Source organism: Lontra canadensis, unplaced genomic scaffold (assembly GCF_010015895.1).
Source record: "Lontra canadensis isolate GAN:19392208 unplaced genomic scaffold, GSC_riverotter_1.0 scaffold35, whole genome shotgun sequence".
Lineage (NCBI taxonomy): Eukaryota > Metazoa > Chordata > Mammalia > Carnivora > Mustelidae > Lontra > Lontra canadensis.
Genome location: NW_022631029.1, coordinates 9,576,180 through 9,595,264, shown reverse-complemented (window position 1 = coordinate 9,595,264; position 19,085 = coordinate 9,576,180). Strand labels below are relative to the sequence as shown.

At 52.3% G+C, this 19,085-nt stretch overlaps 1 protein-coding gene across 6 annotated transcripts in view; it reads right to left on the bottom strand.

Moving 5' to 3' along the window:
- Positions 1-19,085, bottom strand: part of DOCK3 (dedicator of cytokinesis 3) — a 581,779-nt gene that overhangs the window by 7,900 nt on the left and 554,794 nt on the right. For 4 of the 6 annotated variants that reach the window (XM_032868163.1, XM_032868164.1, XM_032868165.1 and 1 more), the window contains exons 39-49: positions 16,342-16,428; positions 14,911-15,015; positions 10,989-11,130; positions 9,802-9,968; positions 9,563-9,649; positions 8,924-9,103; positions 8,234-8,317; positions 7,995-8,111; positions 5,692-5,813; positions 4,331-4,469; positions 3,689-3,836 (exon numbers count right to left, since the gene is read on the bottom strand). In XM_032868163.1, coding sequence (XP_032724054.1) covers positions 3,689-3,836; positions 4,331-4,469; positions 5,692-5,813; positions 7,995-8,111; positions 8,234-8,317; positions 8,924-9,103; positions 9,563-9,649; positions 9,802-9,968; positions 10,989-11,130; positions 14,911-15,015; positions 16,342-16,428 — 1,378 coding nt within the window. The remainder of the gene's footprint in view (positions 1-3,688; positions 3,837-4,330; positions 4,470-5,691; positions 5,814-7,994; positions 8,112-8,233; positions 8,318-8,923; positions 9,104-9,562; positions 9,650-9,801; positions 9,969-10,988; positions 11,131-14,910; positions 15,016-16,341; positions 16,429-19,085) is intronic. The other 2 variants (XM_032868166.1, XM_032868167.1) reach the window with 1 other exon arrangement.

Below are 19,085 nucleotides of genomic sequence, written 5' to 3'. Positions count from 1 at the left end.
AATCACGCACAGATGACAAGCCACAGATGGGCAAGCATCCTGGGGGCCAGGGAACGCAGGTTGGCATCCCCTCGCACCTGGCGGAAAGATGAGCTCAGCAAGCACAGGAGGAATGAAGCAGAGTCTGCTGGTGAGATGGTGGGGGGGGGGGTTGCCTCTGCTGTCCCGGCCGTAGCAGGCACACTGCAGATGGCGGGGGCAACACAGGCCCACTAACGGAGCCCCCTCACCACGCTCAGAGGCAGATCATGAGGAGAACTGAGGACAGGAGCTAGGACCCAGAGGGCCCCCAGCACCTGGGAGATGGGTGTGGCCTGGGTGTGGGCTCTCTCAGGGGGCCCAGGCATGGGCACAGGCCGGCTGGCAATGGAGCCATCACACAGAGACAGAGACACTCGGGTAACACAATGGCACAGCTCCTATGATGCCCGGTGTCTCCGTACACTTACCGCCTCTGGACCCCACTGGCCCTGCTCTCACCTGGCTCCCTAGCACTTTTGCCCAGAGTCTTCTCCTTCCCAGATTCTGATCCTCTAGAGCCTGGCCCCTGGCTTCCTGGCTATCCTACTGCAGCTCCAGAGCCAGAATGGCAGGGGCTCCAGGGCCCTGTGTTCAGGGGGCTCTCCAGGGATTCTCACTCTGACACTCCCCCTTCAGTGAACTCGGGGATCATGGAGCTAGTCTGGGACTTGTGGGCCTTGAACCCAGGCTCCTGAGTTGACGTGGTTCATGCTCTTCTCTTGTGAGGCTTCTGTAGTGATCTCTGGCCCAAGGGGCTGTTACAGAGGCCAGATGGCACGAGACACGGTATGGCTGGGTCCCCATCCATGCAGCCCATAGCTGCAGGCCCAGGAACCTGTCAACCATGGTCCATGAGGGGGCCTTCCACAGAAACAGACAGAATAACTTGCTAGCTTTCCTTGGGAATGGATAACTTGGAAGGCCCTCCACATGTGCCCCACACATCGTGCCAGATGCCAGCAAGTCCATGAGGAACTAGCCTCCTGGCAGACTATGGCTGGCTCCAGTGGTAGAAGGCCTTCTGTGGTTTGCTCTCAGTGACACCGGTTGGCCCCTGGGCTCCATCCGGGAGGTGAATCTGTAGCTCCAGAGGCTCTGTCCTTGAAGCCCAGGGTCCCCGGGGCCTTCCTTAGAGCATGTGGTTCTCCCACCTTCAGGGACAACTGACAAAGGTCTCTGCACTCAGCCTGCCCCCAGGCTCCTTGAGCTACCCCTTTTGTGCCCATTTTAGACCCAGAAGATAAGGCTTACATACTTTGCAGAAGTCAATATAACAAAAATTTGTAGGGGTTGTTTAGAGACAAATGGAAAAGAGCTCATAATTCCACCAATTTCTATAGTGCCTTTCTAGCAAGGAACTGGATGCTCCCTGAGTCCCAGCAGCCACAGCTCTGGACAGGGCTCCCCTCCACTTATGTGCACAGAGGAGACCTGCACCCTGACACCACGCAGTTAGAGTTGACTCTAACACACATCACACACCAGGCAGGCAGCTGGGACACGGCAGGCAGACTGCCGACCTCGTGCAGCTTGCAGCCTGGCTCACAAGGCCAAACTCAGCTCTGCACACTCGAGGTCCTGCTATGGGTCCCGGTGCTAGGATGGGCGGACAGCAGCCTGAAGGCCCAAGGTGCTCTGCTGAGGATCTGAACCCACAGGATGGAGGCTCCTCTGGTGCTATAACAAAGGGGTGCTCCGTGTTACTGCTGAGATTTTCAACTCTGCCATCCACTGCTCTTTCAACTGCCCTCAGCCCTGGGCAGCCAATCCCACAGGAGCAGAGACTGACGGCTACTTTTCATGAAAATATTTAAACACCACAAGGGCTTCTGTGTCACAGGACTTTTGTACTACTTGTGTGGTAGCCTGGCTAAACCAAAGGGAGGCTAAGTCCCAGCACCACAGAGTTACTCAAGGAGGACCAACTGGAATGCCCGTTCTCTAGGCCCAATCAGTCTTTTCACCACTAGAGGGAGCTGCGTACTCACAAGAGTTGAGAAAGAGGGCAAGCGTTTAGAAAAGGGCCTTACAGGCCTTTCTTCTGAAGGTTTCCAAAAGAGGGACTATAGCAGACAGTGTCACTGGGCCTGGTGGGGAAGGCCACTGGTGTCATGACCACTCCTGGGTTGGGGGGAAAGTGCCTCCAATGCAAAGGACCCTCCAGAACCCCTTCTCCATGAAAGCCTTCCCTTCACTCATAACCCCAGAAACAGCGTGGACTGCTCTCTTCCTTCTGTGCCCCTAGGGCATCGCCTACTGCATCTCCCATATTTATCTGAAAATATTAGTCTTCCTCTGCGATGCTGGGTCCAGACCTCTCCATCTTCTCTCACAGGCCTGCTGCTGGTAGGCTCCCTATGGGGCCCATGGTTTTCTCCAAATAGGCCTGCACACAACTTGTGTGGACGATGTAGCCTGCCAGGGAATGAATCCCTGCTCTTTCTTCATTGCCTCTGCCCTCGTCTGCACTTCGGGCCCAGTTCCATTCAGCCCTTTTGTTTACTTTTGTACTTAATGTCTACTCCAGAAAGGGCAGGGGCTTCTGTCAGCCTTTCTCTCTGTGATACCCTGAAGTTTGGCTCCTGTGATAGCTTGCCTCCAGAGATGGCAACCTGCAATGCCTTCCCTCCAAAAATACACACGCCTCTCCTCACACCGTGAGGTGAAGTCTCATTCCCCACCCCAGTATCTAGGTTGGCCTTAGGCACTTGACCAGACAATGGAATGGGCCAAAAGGGACATTATGGGATTTCCAAGTCTGGGTGATAAGAAGCCCAGGTTGCAGGGAAAGGCCCTACACAGGGACTCAGGTCGATAGCCCCAGCTGAGCTCCCAGGTGACAGTTGCTTCCAGCTGTATGAGTGAGCCAGCCTAGTTGAACCTTTAGATGCCTCCAGCCCCAGGGAACTCAGACTATGGGCTCACGATAGCAACAGCCAGCGCCAGGCCAGGCTGGTGAGCTCAGACCGCTCCCTCTGTCGCCGTCCCGCACAGCCATCCCGGGAAGCACCAGGTCCGAGTTCCCACAGCCAAATGCCCTTCCACCACAAACCCTTCTGTCTAAAAGGACAGAGGACCAGATTTCACTGTGAGAACTAGGAGTAGACTGTGAAAAAGATGCAGGCTCTCAGAGAACGAGACTTTAGCAGACTGAAAAGAAATCAGGCAATAACTGGCAAAGTACACAGCTTTTCACAGAGCCATTTCTCCTGATTAAGCCTTTCTCAACTGAACAAGTTCTTTTTGGTTATTGTTACTTTTTAGAATAACATTTTCCAGGGTTAAGTTCAGCCTTCAAATTGAATTTTCACACTGTGCAGTCATGCTCAATTCCTCAAGACAAGACTCACTGGTACCTTAACTTTTTTATTCTTGTAGATATTTCAACGGAAAAGAACTGAGCTTTCTCATGGACTGCGCGTCCTCTTACTGAGATGGAGATGCGACAGCCGGCCCCCTCTGTGGCATCCACTGCTCAGAGCAGGGTCTGAAGCCAGCCAGAGAGAGAGCCAGGGCTAAGAACCCTCGAGTCCTTAGTGCTGAAAGGGGAACATTCTCTAAATCACAGGGCCACTTTCAAAGACAGAGCCACAGATGAGATGAGGATTAGTGGGGCTCACGAGGCCCTGTCCTCTCCTTTCTACAAGCAGCGCCCTGCCCTCCTTACCTCGGGCACTGGAAGGGGCAGAGGTAATCATCTGGGATGGTGCTGAGTGAGTGGAACTCAGGCTGGAGGAAGAAGGGCTTGCCTGGGACGAGGACAGAACAGAGACGTTGGTGACTGAGCCCTGGTACCTGGGGTTGGGATACGCGAGCTGCAAAGGGAGAAAAATCAGCAGGATAGAGGTCTGAATGGCCGGGATTGTGGGACTGGCCCAGAGTTGGCTTCTTCATGCCATGAGGTACCCAGACCCAGTGGTAGCCTGGGTCCCGATGGAGGCCAGGCTGGTGGCTGGCACTAAGGGTCACCCACGCCACCCGTGGAGCAGGATTGTTGGGTCGGCTCTAATGATGATGCCCATAGAGGATGCAGGACTTAACCATCAGGAATGCCAGGAAGGAGGGCAATTTGGAGGAGGGTCTATCCCACGGAATCCCGAAGAGCAACCAGGAATGAAGCTAGATTTCCTTGGGAAATAAAGCCTGGGAACTGCGACGCAGGATGGTGTGAGGGGAAGGCAGTTTTACTGGCTCGGGGTGTTCTGAGTTCAGAAACCGGAGAACTGATGCCAGCCCTCAGACCAGACCAGCCAGCAGAGAGGCCAGTCCTCACAGTGCCTTGGCCATTCTCCTGGGGCAGCTCTGGTACCTGCATATGGTGGTATAGGTCCTCGGGAGCCTCGCCAACGGAGCTGTCCCCCAGCATCACCACATTTCCCGCTTCGCTAGATGCGTGTGAGGAGAGAGAGGATGATGAATGGCGGCCTGTGCCCATCAAGTTCATGGGGCTGTGAACGAGAGTGGGAAATAGGGACGAGTCAGGCTGGGAGCTGAGAAAGCTTGCTAGGTGGAAGAGGATGGTGTAAAGGGCTGTATGCCAAGCCTCAGCCAACACTGACTTGGAGGGCTTCATAGCTAATGCTTATATCCATTGGAGGCCTGCGACAGCTGGGAACCCTCACCTGCTGCTCAGGCTTCCCCTGGTTTGTGAAGGCCAGAGGTAGACTGGCAAAGTCTCTACTGGGAGTTCGGTGCCTTATGGCCACTCAGTCTGATGACGTCAGCAGTTTCTCAGTTAGGATTACTGAAAATGATATGCTGAATCTGGTCAAAGACTCCAGGTCCCCTTGCCATGCGGGGTTGGTCTGAACCAGCAGCCACGCCCTGCTGAGATCGGCTCCTAGGCCAGGGGTGTCTTCCCATTAGGGGCAAGCTACCAAAATAGCTGACTGGCAACCTCTGTTGGCTTCCCTCCACATCTGGGGTCACAGGTTCGCCAACACTCTCTCAATAGTAGACAGCCCTCATTCACTCCTTCCTTCTCCTTTGTGGAGGCGTGGTCTGTGCTGACTTACTGCTTCCATCGGAAGACAAACCCGGAGAGGCTCCTCTCCCTCCCTCCTCCTCTGACTGGGCCTTCCTGCCCCGGAGGCTTGGCGCATCTCCCCCTGAGCTCCGATAGACCAGCCATGACCTGGTTTGCTTCCACCTCACCATGTGGTTCTCTTCCTTAAGCCAACTGGGGACCCTCATACCCCTTGGGATGGGGACAGAAGGCCTGAAGGAAGGAGGTCCCTCCAGAGCTGGCACTGGCCCCCTTCCGTGCCCCAAACCCCTGCACTCCAGCCACGAGGCTCTGCTGGTGGGGCTGACCACGCCAGCCTGGCCGCCTCCTGGGGTGCCTACAAGTGGCGGTCCCTTTGCCAGATCCTGTTCCATCGCCCTCCTCACCCCAGCTTGTTTCTGCCTCAGAGACTTCTATTTATCATTTAAGACTTACCCCGAATGCCCCCTCCTCCGTGTTCTCACAGTACCATGCACACTCCTCTGTCACCCAGGATGACTGGCTGTGAGCGTGGGTCCTGTGGTGGGAGTGTGTGCTGGCCGTGTGCATGTGTGAGAGGGCACGGGAGCGAGTACACACTCCTACTATCTCAGACTTCCTTGCTCTGACCTTTGCAATCCGGACTGACCTCTGTGGAGGGGACCCTCCCCACCCTAAGGCCGTACCTGTGGCGGTGGGTCATCTTGATGCTCTCAGGGCTCATGGGACTATGGGATGCTAGGACGTTTCCCCGCGGGGTGCTGGTGCCTGAACATGCAGGGCTGAGCTTGTCCAAACCCGGAAACTCCTGTTGAGACATGAAGGCCCCTTCATCAGAGGAAAGAAAGCGTCATTAAGGGCTGAGAGGGAAGAGTGGGCTGGTAGTAAAAATGTCAGAGAGAAAGAACCTGATACTGCTGGCTGAGCCTGCACTTCTGACATTGCGGGCAACAGCCCCTTCACAACTAAATACCCCCTCAACCGCACCGGAGTCTGGACGAGAGGCTGAGAGGCCCGTGGATGACCCCACGAAGAGAGCACATCTGGAGGAGCCCGATGCTCTGAGTTCATGGGAATGTGTTACCGGCATTCTCAGAGCAGAAGAGGAATAAGAGCGGGGGGAGCCGGAGAGGAAGAGCTGACCATCAGCTGTCAATGGGCCCCTCTTCTGTAAGCGGGTTTCTTGGATTGCTAAACGGTCCAGCTCTTAGTGATCTGGGTTAAGTTCCCTGTGACATGGTCTGTGTGGAGAGATCGGATCCCAGATCCTGACATTAGTCATCAAAAAACACTACAGTTCTATTTTAACATGATTACATTCTTATTAAGTAGATGGATATCTTGGCAGAAATTTTTGAACCCAAACCCTCCTGGGTGATAGTACATTGGTCTGGATCCTTGTCTGTGGACTCTGGAGAAACAAAGCACAACCATCCAGGGTTCTTCAATCCTTCACCCTCTGGGGGCCCTAAGTCCTACTGGGGATGCTTCTGAGCCTGGCCTAAAGAAACAGCCAGTTTTCTACCCCCTTCTTCCAAAACACGTGGAGATGAAAAAGAAGGGTAAACTGCAGAGTGCTCTGGAGACACTGATGTGTGCGGCTATTTTCTGCTTTTTGCTGCAGTGGCCCAACGGCCTTGCATGGCGGAGAACATCCCTTGCCCCATTGGCCAGGCTCTAGCCTACCTGGGTCGCCTGCTGCGACAGGGAAGTTTGCACACAGCAGAGACAGCCGAGAGTGAGAGATAATGGAATACCCACCAGACTTTCACTTTCTCTGCAATGTTTCACCCTGAAATACCGTGGGAGAATCATTACAGAAAGGGGAGATCTCAGGCTTTGTGGACTTCCCTCTGGAAAATGTGTCCACCTGTCAAACTATGGACAAGTTTCTTCTTCTTTTTTTTTTTTTCATTTCGTGCCATCTATACCTGTGCAGGAATGCTGAGACCTGCACTGGGCGCCTGACATGACCAGAAGCTCCAGCATCAAGAACAAGGCAAGTGAACCCCAACAGGCCAGATCCGCTGAATCTGAGTGGTCCAGCCTCCCTCAGGCCAATGATCATCCCTGAAGAGGAACCTCTTGTCCTTGACGGCCTTGCCCCACACCAAACAGCCCTGCTTCCCTTGCCGTAGGAACTGGGTTCACACCCCTTGAGATCTGGCAGCCAACCTGTTGAGCAGATAAGTTTCTCCAGAAAACACTTGGAGTCAGCCTCATGGTTGAAAATGGGGTGAGGGCGTGTAAACGGGGGCTCAAGACCACTGAACCCTAGTCCTGGAACACAGGCTCTCCTTTTGCTTGCATGCATCAGTCCTTGGCCTGAACCCTGCCGTGGAGGCTAAGAGGCAGGTTAGAGTCCGAGGGAACTTCTGGAGCTTGGGGTAGGCTCAGAGCCTGGCTGACCCCTCTAAGAGCAGCCAGTACAGAAATACTACTCACTCCAGGCTTTTGTCAGATGTGAGTCTGGGTCACCAGATGGGTCTGAGGAAGAAGGAGTGAGGGATGGAAAGGAGGTAGAGGGGAAGGGTAAAGAGAAGGAAGAGGGAAAGGGGAGGAGAGGGCATAAAATGGGAAGGAAAAGAGGAGAAAGAGGGAGATGGGGAGAGGGGGCTGGCTCAGACTATTTCTTACCTCTGTAGGATCTCGGGATGGAAAATATCTCCAAAGAGATGTCTACATGTGGGCCATATATTTTAGCTCTTTCCCTCCTCATATGAAAACCTTTCTTCACCAGTGCAGTACCTTGGAAAACATCCTTTGCCCTTAAATCTGACTCCTCCTCAGGGAGAGGACTGAATGAGGGGATCCTGGGCAAACTTCGCCTGGATACAGCACTCACCTCTGCCTCCTGGCTCTCTGTGGCGGGAGCAGCTTTTCATCCACAACACCCCCCACCGCCCCACCAAAGGCCTGCTGCGCTGGCTTGCTCACTGGGCAAGAAAGGCTGGTTCTGTGCAGCATGGGCCCCCGCAGGGTTGCTTACATGGTAGAGGCTGGCCCGCATCATCTGGAACTGGTCAATCAGCTTCTTATGCAGAGGACGCATCTCTGGGTGCACAAACTTCTCATGAACGGCCAGCCCAACTCCAAGGACATGGACCTATTAGGGAGACAGACGAGGCCACTCTGCAAGCCAGGGGGTAGCCCTTGAGAACTGCCGTGGTCCTGTGGTGCCTAGCTTTTCCCTCCTGGCCACTGGTCCCAAAGGCCTGCATGACATACCTGCTCCTGCATGAGCTCCTTGAGCTGGGTGATCTTCTCTGCGTCTCCCGGGTGCTTGGTGATATAATCTTTATCAAAGAAGGCCTGTGAAAGGAAAGGCTAAGTCGGGAGACTCCTTCCAGGACTGCCTCTGAGGTGGAGACTGCCACTTGAAAAGCAGGTTCTGCCTCCTTGGCAGGTGCTCACACTGTCTCTAGCCTGGCCTGCTCGAACCTCCTGCAGTCACAGGGGTGGTTTTGGTGCCTTAGAAGAACTGAAGGTAGCCAAATAATCTAAGCCTGGATGCTGGTCCCAGCTCCTCAGGGAGCCTAGATGGCCTGGGGAGAGCAGGCCAGGCTGGTGGCCAGGGTGCGGCGCCAGGCTCTTAGCCACCCGCAACTCCTTGTGAAGGGCTGGGCTCCAGGGCTCCTCCTGGAGGCCACTTAACACCTTCCATAATTAGACGGATTACCCATCTGTCCGAGCTCAAAGAATAAAAAAGAGAAGGTCCAGTGGGAGAGCCAAGCCACAGAAAGGGGAGTAGGAGGGAGCTTGAAGCCTCACCCCAGGACCATTCTGAGTCAGCTGAGGCACAGCCCGGAGAGGGCAGTTGGGAAGGCTGCCCTGGGAGGCTGGAGTCTCAAGAAGAAAGCCCCAAGAAGCACCTTCCCCGCTGGGCCGCCTGCTGCGGGTGTGGTCTGGGCCACTTACCTCTTGGTAGCGCGCGATGCCCCCGTTGACAGCTGCGTCGATGACGCCGTTCAGGCACATGCTGAGCAGGTTGATGTTGCCGTGCACCTGTTTGTGCTGATACTGGCTGATCAGCGCCCGCAGCTCCTGGTTCTTATTCTCAACCACCTGGATGGCATTCTCCAGAGGGCTCACCTCCACCTGTGGGCACACAGCACACACTGTCATCCCAGGCACAGTGACAACCCCGCCCCCAGCACAGTCCAGAGAGTGGGGGCCCAAGACCAGTGATGCTGATTCCCACCCTTGTTCCCGTGGACCTCACACTTCCTGACTTCTTTCAAATGTTCTCTTCTGATCTGTAGGCACTCAGAAGCACAGTAAAGAGTGGAGAGCACCAGTTCTGAAGTCAGAGAGCTCTGGCTTCCTGAGCTTCAGAGAACAGCTTCCACATTTGTAAACAGGGAGATTAAAAATCTCTGCCGCCTAGGGGTGCGGTGAGGTTTCAAAGAGAGAGGGTGTACAAAGCCCGTGGCACAGGACTGGCCCGCGGCAGCCTCCGCCAGGCAGGTGGCTAAGTCTGGCTTTCTGTCTTCAATCCTTAGAGAAAGGTCCCCAAAGCTGGGGCTGGGGATCAGCCCCCTCTGAAACATGTCTTACCAATTCCCTCCTCTCCACTTCGAACCACCGAGAGATGCCAGGCAAGCTGTGGGTGAGGGTCAGTGTGGTGCGCTCGATCCACAGGCTCTACAAGGAGGGCACAGGCAGTTACAGGCCGGTGAGTGGTTTCTGCCACACCTGCCTGCCTCAAGGATGACACAGTGGTGAGACCCCGAGAAAGTGGGGCCTCCCCCTGGCCTCACTAGAAGCACCACCCCGGCTTTCCTAGAGTTGTTCACCTTGAATTCGTTCTCCTTGTCCTTGGGGCCTTTGTGAAAAGGCCTGTCATACCGGAACTTCCTCACATTGTTGACACGGTAGAAGCTCTTGACGCGATCCGGGACCCTATCCATCTGCAGGACATCCACGTAATCTGGAATGGGCGTCACCGCATAGATCTGCAAGTCTGGGCAGGAAGTGAAGGGAAAACCCAGACTTGCCAGAACGGTGGATCTGAGTACTGACTTTGGTCATCCCCTGAAGGAGAAAAGAGCACCCCAGCCCCTGTTCCCGACTGACAGCAGCGGCTGCATCCCAAGGGCTAGACAAGACCCAAGCACCGTTAGACTGAATTTCCCTGTCTGCCCACTCCCAGCTCTGGCTGGAGAAAGTGCATCTCCTGAGCACTCAGCCAAGGTGAGATGTCAACAGCCAAGAAAGCAGGGAGAGGGGTCAGGAGAAGGCAGGTGCCCACCATGCAGGAGCAAGAAAGTTCTAAGGGCCAGGGTTTGTCCATGTCACTAAACTGTATTTACTGCAGGACAATCTTTTAATAAAAATACTTTTTTTTTTTTTTTTTTTTTGTGGAGAAATAACATGGGGGTCCACCTGCCCTTCCCTCTCTGGAACAAGCCTGTACAGACAGGGTGACTGTCATGAGGCCTCCCAGGAAGCTGTGTGAGGGGGGGAGGGGCAGGCCAGTGTTTGTGCCCAGAGACTCCCAAGTGCCACTAAAACCACAGGTGTTCCCCATCTCCTTCCCCACGCCCTCCACACCCACCCCCTGGGCTGTGCCTCCATCTTCCTGACAAATAGGAGCGCAGCAGGGCACAGAGTGGTGGTTATCCCTGGGGCGAAAGTGCTACGGAACCCCAAATCACCCTGCTGAGTGACTGCTCCTGGATGCCTAGGCAGCTCCTTCACAGGGCAAGGCGGGGACCAAGGTCACGGTAGCAGCCAGCCTAGGTGTAGAGGTCCCCCCAAAGCCCTGCTTCAGGCCCTCCACGGCTAAGAGCATGCCATGGCTGTCTACATGAGGTATGAAGGCCCTGCTGAGTGTGGTCCGATGTGATGAGGACACACTCCATTCAGGACTGATGGGTAACCTAGCCTGTAAGGCCAACATTACAGCAGAGGGACAGCTAACTGGGTGGGCCTCACCTCCCGGACCCCAGCCCACCTCCCCCAACCAAGCATCAAAAGATACACTGGGCATCACACTGCAGGATGGCGTCGTCGGGGTGGTTTGGGTGCTGCATGGCAACGGCCTGCGGGAACTCGCTGAGCATCCTCTGCTGGAAGGCCTCCAGCCTCTCGTAGTCATGGCCACGGCACACGTATTCTTTGTTCTGCCGCGAACAAGAGAGCCTGCTCTCTGCCTTGCCTCTGGCCCCCACCTCCTCAGGGGTGTCAACAGCTACTCATGTCACAAGCATGTCCTAGGGGCCCCTGCGACAGGCATGGGGCGCACAGTACTCAGTCCCTGCCAAGGGGAAGTGGTGATCCAGAAGGGAGAGGGACAGGAAAAGGGAGACTTGGACTGTGATGCAGCAGCCTGGAGGCAGGGCACGGGCTATGGGAAGCTTGGAGGAAGGAAAGAACCTTACCCAGGAAGGGGTGTGAGGTGGAGGGCGGTGGGATTTAGAAAAAGCCATGCCTGAACAGAGGCCTGAAAGGCCCATCTGGGCCAGCTCCGAGAGAGGAGTAGGGAAGGGCGCTCTGGAGGCTATGGTGTCAACCAGGGCAGCAACAGCCTGGACAAGACAAGGTGCCGAGGAAGGAATGTATGTGTGGAGAGCTAGTAGGAGGGTGCGGAAGGTGCCTGCAGTGGTGTGCCAAGGAGTGACGGCTAGCGGTGCCACCACAGAAGTCTTAACAGGGGGAGCGGTGACCAGATGGGTGCTTTTGAAGGACCACTTTTATTAGCTGGGAGAAAGAGTCCAAATGTGGCCCAGGGTCCAGCAGGTGTTCAGTCATTACTTACTGATGGGCAGTACATCTTTGCAATCGCATAAGATGGATGAAATGACATCATCTGAACCACACATTTCCTAAAACTTTGTGTTATATCATATTTGCTTTGAGTTGGGGCTCAGGTTTTCTCCTAGCGGGCTGAGGGCATGACGAGGAGCCCTCCGCCCTGCTGCTCTGCCCACCTCACAGCTGGTCCCGAGGGAATGGGACACACATCTAGACCTCTGGTGACATGTGTCTGCCTGCCTGACTGCCTCACTAGGGCCACTCTGACAAAGCAGCATCACTACCAGGGTGTGGCACTAGGCTCTTAGCCAGCCGCAACTTCTCGTGAAGGAGTTGCACTGGCAGCCCTGCCCTCTCCCTGCCCCCACCCCCCCCGCTCCCCCGTGTGTCTTCAGAGGAAGAGAGACAGAGAGGTCCAGGGGGCCAGCTGGACACCCACCAGCACAGGGATGATCACAGACCAGGCTTTGGAGGACCTTAGATTTTTTTCTGGGAAAGAATTTCTGCCCCCCTTCCACTTCTCTTTTTACTATGGGAGAACTCAGCTAAGGCTTGGTCACATGTCTGGATGGATCTGAATGAGAAACAATATCAGAAGGGAAGTCAAGGTCGGGAGGAGCAGGCTGGCCTCTCCAGTGGACAGACCAAGTCAGAGGGCAAGAGACACTTCTAAGTCCCTAGCTTGAGAAGCAGAACTGACAAAAAAGATAATTATAAAGAATTGGTCTTTTCATATCAACTCGCAAATGTACAATCCTCACCAGTAGCTGTTTGTGGGTCAAATGAAGAGAAACAGAAATTCCTGCAAGAAGGGAGGGCTGGATGTTTTCCTGTCTCTGTGCAGATTAGTAGATAATCACATTTGTGAAGCGAGGGAGGCAGATGGTCCAGAGAAACCAAGCTGACAGAGCTAAAGTAATAGATGGCCTATGTGTTCAAGGAATGTGGGGGACTAGCCTAGCTTTCTGGGGAAAACCCAGCAGGAAGAAGGCACACAGCGTTGACCTTGAGGCTGGTTGTCAGTTTCTAGTTTGCTTGTGTGAAAGCCCCAGCATCCTCACGTGAGACAGATCTGGCTGCCACTGCTTTGTTCTTGGTTCTTGCCATCTATAAGACAAACACTTCCTACTTCCACTGGGACTCACTCCATTTGCCAAAGCTGAACTGAGCAGCTGAGGGAAGGGAAGGCAGCATGTGGCTCAGCAAGGCAGATCTATATGCATGAAACACAGCCCCTTGGGATGGCGCCTTGTGTGGAGATGAGGACACACTGATGGGTGACATTTCCTAACACCCACTGTTATTTTTCCTCCATTACTGGCACCATTGAAACCCCATTTGAACATTCAGACCGTTGTTTGCAAGCATTGTTTGGATGGGCCAGAGGCAGGTCCCACACTAAGTCCTACTTGCCAGAAATTGTGGAGTTTCCTGAGACGCTGAGATGCCCTGTGACATGAGCATGTGGGGTGGAAGCCAGGGCAAACTGTGACAGAGACTTCCTGTTTGGCAGGGACAGAAATGGGACATACCAGGGCCTGATTCTATAATATCCAAAATAATGATGTTTTAGAGTAAAATCTGGTTTCTGATATAGAAATTATGGGGCAAAACAAAGAAAATACAATGACAATAAAGCAGCATTTGCAGACAAAATGAGAAAGAAGGAAGTCACAAGGCCAGAACCATTAGTTTGTCCAAGGACTTTCTAGAGATGCTTCTGGTTTCTGATTCTTGTGTGATTTCGTCTTTCCCTTCTGCTGACCTCCACGTCCATGGCTTTTGCATGATCTATGATGGTGGGGACAACAAAGATGCCACTTCTGAAATGCTTGAGGTAATTGTCCCTAGGTAGTGAGCAAGTCCCCCCCTCCTGAGGAGACCCTTTCCTCTTTCACATTCTGTTTCTAGAAATGCTACTGTGGAATGGAACCGGAGCCTTCCTGAGGATCACAATTAGGCAGAGTGGGCTTGCTACCCCTGTCAGGATTACTTGTTTCTATAGAAGTCAATTTTCTTTTTAGCATAGAATGGTTACTGCCTAGGAAATGTGCAGGTTGACCTGCCTTACATCTGAAATGTGGTTAGCCTGGACTCTGTTGCTAGCAGACTGGCTTTAAAAAAAATTTTTTTTTTTAAGGAGTCATTAAGGCCAACTGACCTGTGATGTGATATCAAGCTCATCATTGCTCACTGGTTAAAGCAATTTTTCTGCTAAGACAGGATCCTAAACACATCAAAGAGATTCTATGAATGTTCACAGCTGCTTGTTGAGACTTAGAGACCCGGAACTTTAGCGATACACTGGAACTGGGGACAGTCAGAGCCAGTCTTATGTCTCAACTGCAGCCCAAGGCCCTTTCATCAGCACAGCTTCACTGAGGTCCCCTGGCACAGTGAAGCCCTCTGGGCTACAGCCCACAAGCCCAGGCTGACTTCTCCCGGAGCCTCTGGCTTTTGTGAAATAAAGAAGAGAATCACAGCTACTCAGCTGGTAGGTCTGCACATCTGTGCTCAGTCATTTCTTCCGCTTTGTTGGTATCCCAACTTAGCTTTCCAGGAAGCGATGGGGAGAAATCGCTGTCACTATCCTGGGCCAGGGAGCTGGAGGCCTAGAAAAGGTTTTCCACAGCCAGATCCTATTTGGCAGCTCCCACAAATCTCTTTCAAATCCACAGATTCTCCACCCTGGCTGCAGAGCCTCCAGGACAGCCAGCGGGAAGAGCCAACATCTTCCATGACAAACCTCACGAAGTCAGCCTACGGTTGAGGTCAGGGCTGTACCGGTGTCCTATCTGGTTAAGAATAATCACAATGGAGGATTCCAGGCAGTGGAACTTGAAGTTGGAAGGTTTCTAGACATACCTATGGGACATTCTCAGACCCTGGTCGTTTCCTGCAGGAATTTGGGTTGGTAAGAAAATCACCCTCATGCATTGCAGACAGCTACAAAATAGTACAGCAGAGTCAAACAAAGTCTAAAGTTGGCAGTCAGTCCAGTCAAATAAAGCCAAATGCCTTTTGTTGTCTAGTTAGTCCTTCAAAAAGTAGTATTCAGTAGAATAGGGAAAAAAGTAAAAAAAACAGGTTATAAATGAATTATGTGTAGAATATGATATAAGTTCTTGTGACTACCTGAATGGACTCACCCGAAGGAAGAAAGGAAACTTCCTGCCATAGAAGCCAACCCGAAAGAACTCAGGCTCCAGCCGTTGCTGCTCCATGATGTTGTCATAGTAGCTGGCTTCCATTTTCTGTGAATGAGAAAGGCAGTTGCCTTCAGGTTGGCCTGACTGCTAGTGGTGTCCTAAGCAAGTTCTCCCAGGCCCCAGTAGATACCATCTTTTGGAAACAGAACATGGCAACACAGGCTGTGTAGAAGTGAGCCCCTGGCCATGATCAGCCTCTCCCCAGGTTGCTGCCTGATGGAAGGGGAAGCCCTCCTATGCAGCGGGTGGACGCAACCCCACACAGATCCAGGATTCTTGGTTTTTGGTCTTTCAGGGGCACATGCTGAGCATGGACTCCTCCCACCCCTACAGATCTCTGGTTTTGGTTGATACTCACTATACCAAGTGACTTTTGGCTAGTGCTAGTTATAGTTGGCTAATAGCTATTCTCAGCACTATTTTCCATCAGTCCAACTGCGTTGCTCTTATTCATCATCTAACTAAAGAGGCTAACAGTCACAGAAAGTCTCAGTTGCCAGCATTATTGGTATTGTTCCAATTTAAGAGATTTTAAACTTTAAAAGTTGAAGTAATATCCATGATATCTAGCATTACTCAGGTCAGTATGTTTCTTCATATGGGCTGTCCTGGCTTCACATTCAGAAAAACTCACTGAATTTTGACTGGGAAGACAGCTTTAATGCACTCAATCAAGCCGGCTTGCTGCAGAGCAAGGGCCTTCAAAGACCAGTCAGTAAGCTACTTCTAGATAACCACATCTATTACATACACCCAAATCCCCACCTGGAGGAGGAAACATGGCAGGGAACATTGCCACACTGACTGGGTGGAAGAGGAGGGGAGACTTCTGACTTCTCTTTGCTAATGTAGTCTGCAGCTACTATGACTCAGAACCCAGCACCAGCAACCAAGAAAATTTGGTGGAGACCTTCGAAGTCTATGGGACATTTCACTTAATTTTTGAGTATTTTGTATCAAAGAAGGGAGTAAGAACAAGGTGCTTTAAAGTGACCACAAGCCAAAGCATGCAAAGATCTTATAAAGTTTTCAGATCTTACAAAATTTTCCTGAACAAAATATTTCTGGAAAGGATTCTTCATGAAGTTGAGCTGCTACCTCCTCCTTGGACCCGCCATCTTATCCTGCATACGTGCTTCTCCCTTTCTTGAGCACCAGTGGCTCTAGGGGTCTGGATCATATCATTTTTTTAGTTCCCCAGTCAGACTGCCAAGGATCTTGAGGGCAGGAACCATGGCCTCTGCTTCTCCTGTACTGTCCACAGCACTTAAACAAGGGATAGGCCTGTAGTGAATGTTCACTCCGAAACTGGTGCCAGGAAAGTGCTCGCACCTCCAGTCAGGGTTGGGCTGGGGAAGGGGCAAAGCTCACCCGAATCCAGCTGAGGCTCTGATAATCGTAGAGGCTCTCGTACTGACACGCCAGCTCCCTGCACAATGGGATCCCGAACTCCCAGCTCTGCGTCAGAAAGAAAGATAAGGCGTCAGCACCTCAGACCTCCTCAGAACAGCCCCAGCTCACATGGAACACATCAGAAGGCACAACCGAAGACCCCCTGCAGCTCATCTGTCACAAAGAACATCCACTCAGGATGAGTCTGTGGACAACGCGCGGTGCTGTGCCTTTCTAGCTCAAGGTGTAGCTTTCAGGTTTCTCCTCAAATGTCTCTACCTCCAAGAGGCCTTTTTCTGACTACCTCATTAAGGAAGGGAACTTCCTGACCCCTTCTCTGTTTCATTACTCTCCAGTTATCTTAAAAAAGTATTTACTTTTTTGTTGTATTAGTCTCGATTGGATGATAAACTACATGAAGGCAGGAACCCTGTTTATTTACTTTATCCTCAGAGCCTAGAGCACTGCCAGGCACGAGCAGGTACTCTATAAAGATGTACTTAGTAAGTTCATGAAGGTAATAATGATTTTTGTTATTTTTTAAGCTTTTATTTAAATCCCAGTTAGTTAACATACAGTGTAATATTAGATTCTGGCATACAATATGGTGATTCAGCCCTCCCACACAACACCCAGTGCTCATCAGAACTAGTGCCCTCCTTCATCTCCATCCCATATTTCACCCCTTCCCCCAGACCCCTCCCCTCTGGCACCTGTCAGTCATACTCTGAAACTGGTGCCAGGAATGTGCACCAGCGTCTGTTTCTTGGCTTGTCTCTTTTCTTCCCTTTAATCATTTGTTTTGTTTCTTAAATTCTACATACAAGTGAAATCATAAGGTACTTGTCTTTCTCTGACTGATTTATTTCGCTTAGCATGATACCCTTTAGCTCCATCCATGTTGTTGCAAATGGCAAGATTTCATTCTTTTTGATGGCTGAGTAGTGTTCCATTATATATCTATATACCACCTCGTCTTTATCCATTCATCTGTCAATGGAAATTTGGGTGGAAACAATGACTTTTTAAAAAAAAATTGACAGATCAAAAGTAGGCAGAGAGGCAGGCAGAGAGAGGGGAAGTAGGCTCCCTGCCAAGCAGGGAGCTGATGTGGGGCTCAATCCCAGGACCCTGGGATCATGACCTGAGCCGAAGGCAGATACTTAATGACTGAGCCACCCAGGTGCCCCTCAAAGGGAATTTTGAAATTGACTCTGGATCCCTGAGTTAATATGATGCCTCTACCTTAGTGGGCTAGGAAACCTCTTACACCCCCACAATGCATCTTTCAAGTGGGAAGTGTCAGCCCTCTTTCTGGCTCTGAGCGCCACTTGGGCAGGTCTCAGCCAAGGACCCGCTGCAGGGTCTGCCTGCCAGGCTGCTCTATGGGGGCTGGCTAAGCAGCTGAGCTGTGCACAGATCTCTGGCCAACTTGCCATGAGCATCCTGTGGGGAACTGCTCATTTGGGTGAAGAGGGCCCCACGTGGGACTAAAGGCACTCCGTCTGCTGACAGCAGCTCCCAGTAAAACAGGTCTTCTCCCCTCCTGGGATCAATGCTCATCTGCCTTGCTGGCATTTCTGCCCTACTTTGTGCAATCTGCCCTTCTGCTCTAAACTCTCCTCCCACCTATCCCTTAGTTATCTTTAGAGCGAGCTAGGACCAAGAGTTCGAAGACATTCTGTCAGCCTTCAGGGACTGTGCTGGAATCTGGTGGGTCTGCCTCTCAACACAGGTAAGGAACATGCTGCAGGTACACCACACCCCCACTGTAGCTTTTCTCTGGTCTCCTTCCTTCGGGCAGGAGGCAAAGCCAACTCTAAAACTCCTACCGATGTCTGAAATCCAATTATTTCCACTAGCTCTGGCAGATGTGTGCTATGACACATCTTTGTGGCCCCTCTGACAGGGATGGCATGGAAGTTACACTGACTCAGGGCTCATTCTAATCAAACTGGGAAGGCAGGTGCAGGCCGGGGACTCCAGACAGTCTTTGTAATTCTGTTTACACACAGCCTATTAGAAGCAACAGATTCATCATTCCTTCAGAAGAGCACAGGTAACAGTAACCCTACGTCAGGAGAGCCCAAGCCCAGCTCCATGGAGAAGGCTGCTCTAGTCCTGATGGTCTGTTTTTCAGATAAGCAAGGGTCCGAGACCTTTGTCCAGCTGCCCTTTCTGTTTGCTCCCTCTGCCCTGTGGTGGAAGACCAGTTCCCATCTTCATACCTCTCCTTCCTTCTTTCAACTCCCACTCTGCCAAGCCCTTTGAGTGCTCCTTTCCTGGTCTGGTCTGGGAATGCTGATCCTCTGTGGACTGGAGCCCAGTCCAGCTTGAGGCAGATTTCCAGGCTAACCACCTCACCACTGGTGAGAATGGTCCTGGGTTAGACTATGACTAGGATTTGAACTTCTGACTCTGTCCTTCTGGGTGCTCATGAAATGCACATGAAACCACAGAATGTTGGGATGTCTGTACCAGGCAGATGACAGAGGTTGGTGTGTGTGTAAGAAAAGCAGAGAGCCTGCCTTGTGAAGCAGAGTGTGCTGGCAGTGCTGAGACCAGAATCCCTTTACCTGTCCTTCCCCAGAGTCTTCTTTTCTGCCTTCTTCCTGCTGCCAAGGTAGCTTTTCTCCTGGCACCAAGAACCCTACAGGAACACTTCTTCTGCAACAGCCAGGTTTTGCTTTTTTGAGTTCAATAATAAAAAAAACAAACCCAAA